This window comes from Rhineura floridana, chromosome 20, assembly GCF_030035675.1.
Source record: "Rhineura floridana isolate rRhiFlo1 chromosome 20, rRhiFlo1.hap2, whole genome shotgun sequence".
Lineage (NCBI taxonomy): Eukaryota > Metazoa > Chordata > Lepidosauria > Squamata > Rhineuridae > Rhineura > Rhineura floridana.
This window is the reverse complement of record NC_084499.1, coordinates 2,070,960-2,081,482: the sequence shown is the minus strand read 5'-3', so window position 1 is coordinate 2,081,482 and position 10,523 is coordinate 2,070,960. Positions and strand designations below refer to the sequence as shown.

General features: G+C 48.7%; 2 protein-coding genes across 2 annotated transcripts in view; one reads left to right on the top strand and one right to left on the bottom strand.

Moving 5' to 3' along the window:
• Positions 1–1,138: 1,138 nt before the first annotated feature.
• LOC133373968 (uncharacterized) lies at positions 1,139–4,817 on the top strand. The gene is made up of 6 exons (XM_061604466.1): positions 1,139–1,367; positions 2,491–2,595; positions 3,107–3,169; positions 3,446–3,610; positions 3,902–4,063; positions 4,658–4,817. The coding sequence occupies exons 1-5, from the start codon at positions 1,139–1,141 to the stop codon at positions 4,051–4,053; spliced, it is 714 nt and encodes a 237-aa protein (XP_061460450.1). The 3' UTR covers positions 4,054–4,063; positions 4,658–4,817.
• Positions 4,818–9,757: 4,940 nt separating this feature from the next.
• Positions 9,758–10,523, bottom strand: part of LOC133373811 (lipocalin-like) — a 390,232-nt gene continuing 389,466 nt past the window's right edge. The window contains exon 7 of the mRNA XM_061604055.1: positions 9,758–9,769. The gene's annotated coding sequence lies outside the window, so the exon portion shown is untranslated. The remainder of the gene's footprint in view (positions 9,770–10,523) is intronic.

Here is a 10,523-nt window from a genome sequence, read left to right as displayed (position 1 = left end):
AATTCCTGGGTCTTTGGCAGGGAAGGAAAGTCCTTAGCCAGCAGTAGGGTTGTAAATCTGCCAGGCCTATCCGAAGCATACTTGCCGAGTCAGAAGTCCAGAAGCGAGGTCAGTGGAGGTCCGGGATCAATTGCCAAGGAGGTCAGTCAAAGAGATGCTGCAGGGAAACTAGGTCTACACAAAGCCACGCCTGACGTTGCAGTCAGCAACAAGCTGCAGCCAAGGTGTGCCTTATAAAGATCAGGATGGACAGCAGGTGTGAGCCCTCAGCGTTTGGGCCTTAAGGAGACAGGCCTGCCCCTCTTCTGCCTGACCTTCTGCTGTCTACGTTCTGCAGGTGAGGGGGGAGTATCCTGTTCACTGTCTGTGTCTGGCTACAGGGCCTCTGCTGTCCCTGGGGTGCTCTGCAGCTGAGGGGCAGAAGGAGCTGGATTCTCAGGAGGCTCCTCCGTGTCTCCTGCTGCTCCTGGGTCTGCTGCTGTTACTCCCGAGTCGTCCTCATCTGAGGAGTCCTCTGACGGGGCCATGACACTGGTGTATAACTTACTAACGATGTTCAACAGACTGATGGGTCTATAATTGGCAGGATCAGATTGTTTGCCTTTTTTATAAATTGAGATGATGATGGCAAGGCCCCAGTCCTCTGGAATGCAAGCAGTATGGTCAATGCTTGTGAAGAGTGCTGCCAGCACTGGGGCCCACCACTCTATATTGGTTTTGAATATTTCAGGGGGGATGTTGTCTGGCCCTGGAGCTTTGCCCAGCTTCAGATTGGCAATTAGGTTGGTGACTTCCTTATCAGAAACAGGAGGCCAGTCAGGAAGATCATTTATACAATTCTCAGCTGACTGAAGTCGTTTCTGTCCCCTTGCATATATATTATAGAAATGCCATTCCCAAGAGTTCACAGGGATGTGATAGTCTAAGGGCTCATCCAGATGGAGCAGGATAATCCAGGTTTTCCATACCCGCTCTGTCAGCTGAGAGTCCTCACTTGCCCCTTTTCCCGCTCCTTTCCCACTTTTTGCTGATATTAAAAACACGCTTTTTTACCGGCCGCACACGCAGCCCGAACATGCGGCATCTTCTCGCTTTTTTCCTATCCATGCCCACGACACATCCGATTCGTTGGGAAAAGATGACGTCTGCTCCTCTCTCCCCTTCCACTGCTATCAGTTCTGCGCATGCGTGCTTGAACACGGAAGCGCGAAAGTTTGAATTTCCTGTGGGTGCAATGGAGTTAGCGGAGGTGAGGGATGTTTCCCTTCTGTTCATGCTGGTGGAGCAAGAAAGGGAGGTGAAGGAGGATGAGTTGCTTCCGATTATATGGAAGAAAAGCCGCAAGGAACCGCATGGCCGCAACAAACGTAGGGGCTCCCGTTTGCATAAGCTGGCGGTCATGGCCCAAACCGAATTTGGAGGAGGGGGCCATGAGTCCTCCCGTAGCCTGTGGGGCCCTGGGCAAAATCATAGGTGGCTGATGAAAGGGCGGCGGGCAGCACAAAGAACTCACTCAGGCAGGGGATTCACACTTCCATATAGCAGCATATCTGCTTGGCAAGTCTTGCAGAAATGCGCATTCGTGATAAAGCAGAAAACTTATTCCATTTAGCAAGCGGCTTCTTGGATATTTCCCTTTTCGGCTTGCCAAACACTCCCTCTGGTTAAAGTTAGCCATAAGTCAGGATCGCAGCTAATTCTGTTGCTATGGGGAAAAGGCTATAGCTCTGTGACAGAGCACCTATTGCAGAATATCTGCTTGGCAAGTCTTGCAGAAATGCGCATTCGTGGTAAAGCAGAAAACTTATTCCATTTAGCAAGCGGCTTCTTGGATATTTCCCTTTTCGGCTTGCCAAACACTCCCTATTGCAGTCATTTATAGGCCCCAGCAAGTACATCATAAATGGGGCGCAAAAGTGATTTGTGTTTCCCCTTCCAGTTCCCCCTTCCTTCTGCTGCTTTCACAAATATGCTTTCTTGCATTTCTGCAATCACGTTAATCCAAAACGGTTAAACAGCCCTGTTACACTCCTTTTTATATACACGAACGTCTCAATTTCCATATACTTTGGAAAGCAATGCAGCAGCGGTTCCCTTCACACAAACAGTGTGCGCCGGGCTCTCTAGGAGGTCAGAGTGCCGGCCTCTATTGTTGTAGGCCAAACGCTTGCATCGAACACGCATGTGGAGTGCTTTCGCTTTTGCGTGACAGCGTGTTTGTGGCCTACTGCAGCGGGATCCTCACTGGCAATGGCAGCGGGGAGACCTACGAAAGGGCGCTATTGGCGTGGAGAGGAGCTGAGAATGCTCCTAACTTTTATTAAGAGGGCGGGCAAAGCGGAGAGACTGATGGGGAGCACCCCGCTCCTCACTGCTCCAACATTCCAGGTGGTGGCACATCAGCTGGACGAGGCTGGGTTCCCCCGCACCACGGCGCAGGTGCGCTCCCGCTTCAAGTGGCTAAAGGCTGATTTCTTCAATGCCATGGAGGCATCCCAAGGGGTCCCCCCCATAAGCGGCCACCGTATTTTAAGGAGCTATACGGCTTGTGGAAGGAGGGGGGGCGTCCCTCATGGGAGGATCGCCGGCCTGCTGGTAAGTTATGGTCTCAAACATTCCTGTGGGGAAGGTGTTATGTTTATTGAGTTTGATGGGACTGTGTACAGTTTGGGTGCCGCTTTGTTGTTATGCCCACTGTCCAGGTATGTCCGCTTGCTGAGTGGATCAGATGTGGGGAGCCACAGTGCATGCCTCTGACCTCTCCACATGTGTGGACAACTGGGATGGCAGCAGTGCCCTATGAGTTTCCTACCTTGCTCTTCAGGCAGGCTTTTGGGGTGGGCTAGATGTTATCCTCATTGTTTTTTAGATTTTTAATTTTAGATTTATTCCTATTGTGTATGTCGCCCAGAGTGGCTGGACATCTGGCCAGATGGGCAGATAATACATTCTATACATAACAGAAAATACAATAAATGTTGCCAGTTAGCAGTGTGTGTGTTTCCTGTTGTCTTCCTCCAAACAAGGTGGTTGGGAATTCAATGAATGTCATGTTAGGTCAATGATAATTCTTCTGTGATTTAACAATTCCCTTCTCCACCCACAGCGCGTCCAACAAATGACCCCCTTTCCTCAGAAGAGGACAATGTGGTGGAGGAAGAGCCAGAAGGTAGGTCACCAATCACACTGGTTCATGGCCAGCCACATGCAGGACAGTTCTAAAACGGTCCCTACGATGGTTATGGGTTAGGTGACTTACAGTTGCTACGCACCCAGACTTGCGAATGCTTGGCGGCTAATGCGTCTCACCATCCCATCCCTCACACTTTTCTGAAGGGTATCCAACAACGCACCAGGGATGATGTCAAGTCATGGCATGGGCAGCATGGCAGTTGGTGGTGGGAAATGTCAACCAATGATGCTTTCTCCGTTTTCTTCATAACAGCCGGGTCCTCCCAGGCAGAACCACCCAGACCCATGGAAGACGAACCAGTCCGTGTCGCGCACGTCGCCACGCAGACCACTATGCTGCCCCAGTCTACCCAGACAACCAGTCTGGAGGATTTAATGGCCAGGATGGAAATCATGGACGGCAAAGTCAACACCCAAGGTGAGGTGTTCTTGCACTCGGGTCCTGCTTGCAGGCTTCCCCCAGGCACCTGGTTGGCCACTGTGAGAACAGGATGCTGGACTAGATGGGCCACTGGCCTGATCCAGCAGGCTCTTCTTATGTTCTTATGTTCATATGTTGTTATGATGACATGCATGTGTTTGGCCCAAATCATTGCGTTTTTTGGTCATTGTCTAATGTGTGCAAACATGCTCTGCCTTGTAATGTGAACAACATGCAATGTGCACGTGGCTACAACAAACAATGCCAATTGTTCCTCTGCATTTATAGGTCGGCAGTTTGAGGAGCACAGGAAGTCCACACAGGACACCATCCGAAAGATGGAGACCTTGTGGATTCCTGGTCTGCACCACCGATTGCGTGCTGTGGAGGCAGGACAGGGTGCCGCAAAGTTGTCAGGCCAGGCTTCGGACCAGCGCTAGCGTGTGATTTGTAAGTAGCCCAATCTGTCTTTGCAAGTTTTGCACCCCTTCCACCGTTCCCCTTTTGCGGTGACACTGGTTGTGCGATTCGTGTTGGGTTTAGGGTTACTGCTGGTTAACTGGAATGACTCGAAATGTAATTTCTGTCTTTCTTGAAAGGGTGTCTTCCCTAAATGGGGGGGAGATGGAACAGGGGATCAAGATATCATTTTAAATGTTGCATGTGTAGTCCCCAATTGGATCTTATGTACCTTGTTTGTTGCTTTTGTGAAAATCTTTTGCTTGCCCTTCATCTTTTCTGATCCACACCTATCGCTGTGCTGATCAAGCAGTCATTTACAGGTGTGCTGAACATGCCGCTGGTGTTTCTTATGTCATATAAAGAAAAGAATGTGAATTTGCCTGCATTTTCATCCAGACTGATTATGCATTTGTTCTGTGATTTAAGCGTTTCAGTTGCATGCTAAGTGCCAGTGTGAATTGAAATGTCTGTGTTGGGGAAATGCAGCCTATTTAAGGCAAACTGGCAGGCTGACATATAGGGCCGAGTCCACTTGCTCCAGCACCTTCCTTATGTGGATATTTGGTTTTTTTTCTCTTACAGGCACAACACCACTCAAGGGTCATCATTTTGTTTCATTTTGGAAGAAAGTGGGTGTGGGGGAACCCAGCCTCGTCCAGCTGACGTGCCACCACCTGGAATGTTGGAGCAGTGAGGAGCAGGGTGCTCCCCATCAGTCTCTCCGCTTTGCCCGCCCTCTTAATAAAAGTGTTATTTAGTTATGTTTAAGGTTTGCATTAAAATTCTTAAAAGAACAACCACCAGTGTGGACTTTTTAATGGTAACCATAACAGCGTATTGCACTGTTAATGCTGCTTAACAGTCTAGACAGTTACAGGGCTGCTTAGCTGGGTGTGTGTATGCCATGTAAGGGAACCACAACAGCCCTGAGTCTACCATACCTATCCCTATTGAGTAGCGGTTTCAGACATTTAAAGTAAAGCCGGTGGTAAAATATGCAAAGTTTTATTTTTAAGTGCATAACAATAACATAACCAGTGCAATGAACTTGACACACAGCATCACATCATGGGAACTTCCCATACATACTTCCCTTGAACAACCCAAAAGCAAAACATCCTAACTTGGCGGAAAGACGAGGTGAACCGGTTGTTAGTTACACTGATGCAACAGTGAGTTACCACTGGTAACTTACCGCTGGGCGTTCAACAGTGCATTCAAATTAGACGCTATCCCCGCCACAGAGGAGAAGATGACATCCACCTTCTCAAAAACTAGGTTTATGCCATGCCTCCCCTCGGCCGCTCGAATGTCCATGTCATACATGCGCTGGCGTACAAGGTCATTGTTTTCCCTCATGAGCATCATGAGGTCCTCGTGTCGGGCTGCTTCCGCTCTCTCCCGCTGCCGAGATGCCTCTTTGTGCTGCTCCAGTATGGACTGGAGAATCAGTGCAGAACGTGATGTTTTTCGCGTCTTTCTCCTTCGGCGTGCACGACGTACTGCCAATGAGTGCAGCACTTTCACCCGGTGCACGGCGGGATCTGTGAATCGAGTGACATGCCAGGTTAGCGGTAGTGTCCGAAGCAATTGCAAGCACTGCAGGATGCGATGCCGCCCAGAAGATGGTCCTGCCATTGTAGTACATACTCAAATGAACCTAGCCCCCCCGATCACTTACCAATGCTTTGGCGTGCCTCTTCTTCCTCCTCATGTTGCTGCACAGTGACACCCACATGTTCCTCGACCGCAGCATGTGGCGAGAAGCGGCCTGGCTGTTGCATCCTGCTGTTTTGCAGTGTTATTTCTGTGTCCACTGGCGGCAACGTGTCCTGCCTCTAGACTGGGCTTGGTTGCAGATGGAAGCGGGGGTGGCAGCCTTCCCTACTATACGTTCGCCTTCACCTAAACATGGCACATGGCATGCAAACAAAAGTAGATGGAGTAATTGTGACATTTCCAGAGTTACTTCGGGGCATTACTTGGGGGGGGCAGGGAAAGTCTTCTGCTCCTCTGATATGTGGATGAAAATCATGGTCAAGAACATGGATAAAGGAGCAGAAGGAGGCAGCAGAATGGAGAACTGTGGAGGTGAAATACGACAAGTGTGTGTGTGTGTGGCCTACACCCCATCTGTGGCTGCTGTGCTGCATTTGCAGTATTTTAGCTATTTTGCTACTTGGGGTAACATGTTTGCTTGAACGGGTGTCCCTTGATTGGTGGCAGGGCAGCGTCTGGGAGGTGGTCGAGTGAGGCCGATTACGCTTCCTGGCTGAGTGGGGGGGTGCACTTGGATTTACTTGCAAAGACCCAAGTAGTGGTGTCATCCTCCCTTCACACCACCCTTACCAGCAGAGAGACCACCATTGCCATCTTCTGAGTAATAATCAGTATTGGACTACTGATGTATGTGTTTCTTTATTTTTAAAGTTATTGTAGGCTATTAAACTAACCAATTACTTTCAGAGCAATTGTAATTGTAATGGTAATTAATACTGTTGCTGTAACTTATAACGTTTAAAAACTAATCGTACACGCTCTGGGTACAATCACAAACGGAGTGCAATGTTATTTGCTGCAAGTACTTGGGAACGGCCACCATCACCTCTTGACTATCCTTTCCTTAAGTTTCTGCGACTGTGCGTTAAGCTTATATATTCAGAAACCAGAAGGATTGCTAACGGTCCTGATCCACTATACCCGGGAGGTCCACAAAAAAGGCATGCAGAAGGATGGGACACGCGCAAAGCGGTTGGGCGCGATGCGATGGCCTGCCTCGAGGCGGTGCTCCCGGCAAGGAACCCCAGATGTGCTTCTTGGAGCGAAGGTTGGCTGCGCCGAGGGGTATGCAAAACGTCCGGGTATGCAAAACGGAACTCACCGCCGGGTGAACCACAGCAATGTAAAGCGAGGGACCGAACTCCGTGAACACATGTTGCACACAGGACAATGGCGCAAGTGCGCTTGGCCGGAAGTGAAGTAAACCGCCGATTTCCGGTTGCGATCGCCTCTGTCCCTTGCAAATCTATCAGTTGTGCGCATGCACTTCATTGGTTGAACGCAGAAACGCGGCATGGAGGTCACAGTGTTTTTTGCTCTAGTCCAGCTCCACCTACGACATTTAAGTTTGTGCCTTGTTCAGCTGAGGGATGCTTTCCTTGAGTTCCGCTCGGTAGAGCAAGAAAGGGAGACGGAGGATTTCCAGCTGCTTCATAAGATATGGAAGAAAAGCCGCAAGCAGCTTCAGGACCGCAATAAACGTGGGAGATCGACTTTGAAAAATTTGGCGGCCATGGCCCAACACGCCTTGGGTGGAAATATCCCTCGAAGGGTTTGGGTTCGCAATCGTGCAAGATCATGGTGGGAGACCGAAGTCTTGCAACACTGGGACGACGACCTTTGGCTGGCCAACTTCCGTATAACTCGGGCTACCTTGTACGAAATGGCTGATCTCCTTCGTCCCCATCTGGAAAGACAAGGAACCAATATGCGTAGCGCCATCCCGGTAGAGAAGAGGCTGACTGTTGCTGTGTGGTGGCTGGCAACAATGGAGTGTTACCAGGAGGTGGCGGTGAACTTCGGACTGGGAAAGTCTACCGTTGGGGAGATTGTTGTGGAGGTTTGCCTGGCAATAGAGCATGTTCTTCTGTCCAGAACTGTCAATATTGGAAATCCTCAGGAGGTAAGTTTGCCTGCAATTACTTTTGGCTTGGAGTGTTTCTGTATCACTTTTATGGTGATTGGAGTAGTGCGAAATCAGAAAAGCGGCAACGCACTGAAGCTTGCACCCCTTTTTCTTCCAGATTATGAACGGCTTCCTGAAAATGGGTTTCCCGCAGGTGATTGGGGTGGTCGATGGATGTCACATTCCGATAATGGCTCCAGCGGGACAGGGAGAGGAATATATCAACCCGCAAGGGTTTTTACTCCATTTTACTGCAAGGGACTTGTGACCATACAGGTCGTTTCATTAACATCGAGGTGGGTTAGAGTGGCCAGAATCACGATTCTTTCATTTTCTGCAATTCTGCCATCTTCCAAGTGATGGATGCCGGACTGTTCGTTCCTGGCAATCCCAGCATAACTATCCAGGGTGTCCGGGTTCCTCCCCTCATCCTTGCTGATGCTGCCGCCGCCTACCCAATGCACCGTTGGCTCATGAAGCCCTATGGGGGCCATCTAGACAATTTCCAGATGGGTTTCAACCGGGTGTTCAACCGCTGCAGAAATGTGGTGGAAAGAAGTTTGGGGCATTTAAAGTCAAGATGGAGATGTCTCACCGCTCGGCTCCCTGTGGCTGAAGAAAATTATGTTAGTGTTGTCACTTCCTGCGTTGTGCTGCACAACATCTGCGAGAGCTGCGGACACATTCTCCACGAGGAAATTGATGTGTCTGACCAATTGGAACTACCTGCATATGAGGAGCAGTTCCGGCGAAGTGACAACTCAAATGTATCTCGGGGGAATGCTGTTAGAGCTGCCATTGCTCGGTATATAATAGAGAGCAACCTTTAGCTGTGTTGATTCCAGTACTTCCCAATTATACGTCACCGATATGCACACACACGTCTGATTTATTATCTGTGGTTTGGGAAGTGGGGGGGGGCTGGCCCGCACGTGGCCCGTGCGGCACCCGCGGCAAAAGCATCGTTAGTGGCCCACGCATTCTTTCGCTATTTCTACGCCGCCGCCCTCAATACGCTGGCAAGTGCTGTCTGTCGCAGCTGGTGAACGGGCGGCAGGCAGCACAAGGAAAGCAATCATGCGTGGCATTCAAAGCGCCCGCCAAAAAGGCTGAAGCACACTCCTCTTGACCACTAGTGAACGGGGAGGGGGAAACCTTCGGCAGGAGGCAGCCAGGGAGCGGGAAGTTCCCCAGAACTGGTCACCGACGAGCGGGGATGCATGGCTTTGGTGGGAAACAAACCTGCTGCAGCCAGGCTTCTCGTCGCACACAAATAACACCTGCGCTAACTGGTATCTGTTGGAGTTATTCTGGAGTCCTCTTTCACACAAAGAGGCTGGATACACGTGTCTGTACTATAAGCAGTCTTTTACTCAGACGTTGCACAAAGTAAACAGAAGATAACAGCAAACGCTTGATACACACAGTCAAACAGTCTATCTACAGTAGCACAGCCAGAGGTTCTGTGTCCTTTCGCTTTCCCAGCAGCACGACCAGTCCTCATCAGACTTGCTGCGTTTAACTCAGACAGTGAGCAGTCCGCGGGTGTGTGGAGAGATACGGAGAGCATCTGCACCCATTAGCACTGGGTTGCTTTCCTTCTTTTATTGCTCCAGCACTCAGGATGACGAGGCGTGTCCCCACCCTTAATTAATCACACCTGATGCTTATCTTAGCTCCTGTGGTCATTAACTCTTCACGGACAGAGTTCCCTTGTAAAACAAATACTCACATACATCAACATACCCCTCCTTTTTACAATGGAACGGAGGTGCCAAGTCACATTTTCCCTTTGTTAATCATACCTAACTGCTTCATAAACTCTTCATGCTTTTCTGTGGAAAGGGGTTTTGTAAACATGTCAGCAAGCATCATATTAGTGGGGCAGTAACATAAGGTCACTAAGCCTTGTTGAACACAGTCCCTTACATGATGATAACGTATATGGACGTGCTTAGTCCTATTATTCCCTGTGTTTGTATCTGCCAACTTTATACATGCCTGGTTGTCTTCAAATACAGTAAATGGTGTTTTCACACTTATTTTTACATCAGATAACAATTGTTTAAACCAAAGAAGAGTATTGCATGCAGCTGATAGGCTGGCATATTCAGCTTCAGTACTGGATATTGCAACCACTCCTTGTTTTAAGCTGTGCCAATCGATTAAGGAGTCACGATATAGTATCACAATACCCGAAGTTGACTTCCTGTTTCTTTCATCTGCTGCGTGATCAGCATCAACATAACAAATTACATCATTTTTTCCATTGGCTGATAAATACATACATTTATGCAGAGTTCCCTTTAAATACCTGAGCAGTCTTTTAACACTATTCCAGTCCTTTTGGGCTGGTTCTTCCACTCTTCTACTTAAAATTCCTACAGCGTTGCTTATATCAGGTCTTGTAACGTTTGCAATATAGAGTAATGTTCCAATAATACTTCTATATAACTTGGGGTTATCAAATGGTGTTTCTTCCTTTTCCTTTTGAAATGTTACCGTCATTGGTGTTTTTACTGGTCTGCAGTCATGCATGTTACACTGTAGCAAGAGCTGTTCTATTTTATTTATTTGATGGAGAACAAAGCTTCCATCAGTTTCTCTTTCGAGTTCTATGCCTAGATAGTGTTTTACATGTCCAAGGCTTTTTAGCTCAACATCCTTTGACAACTGAGTCTCGAATTTCTTCTTGTCCTGCTCTGATTGGTATATCAGGAGAATATCATCCACAAATAATAAGCAATAATTAACATTCTGTCC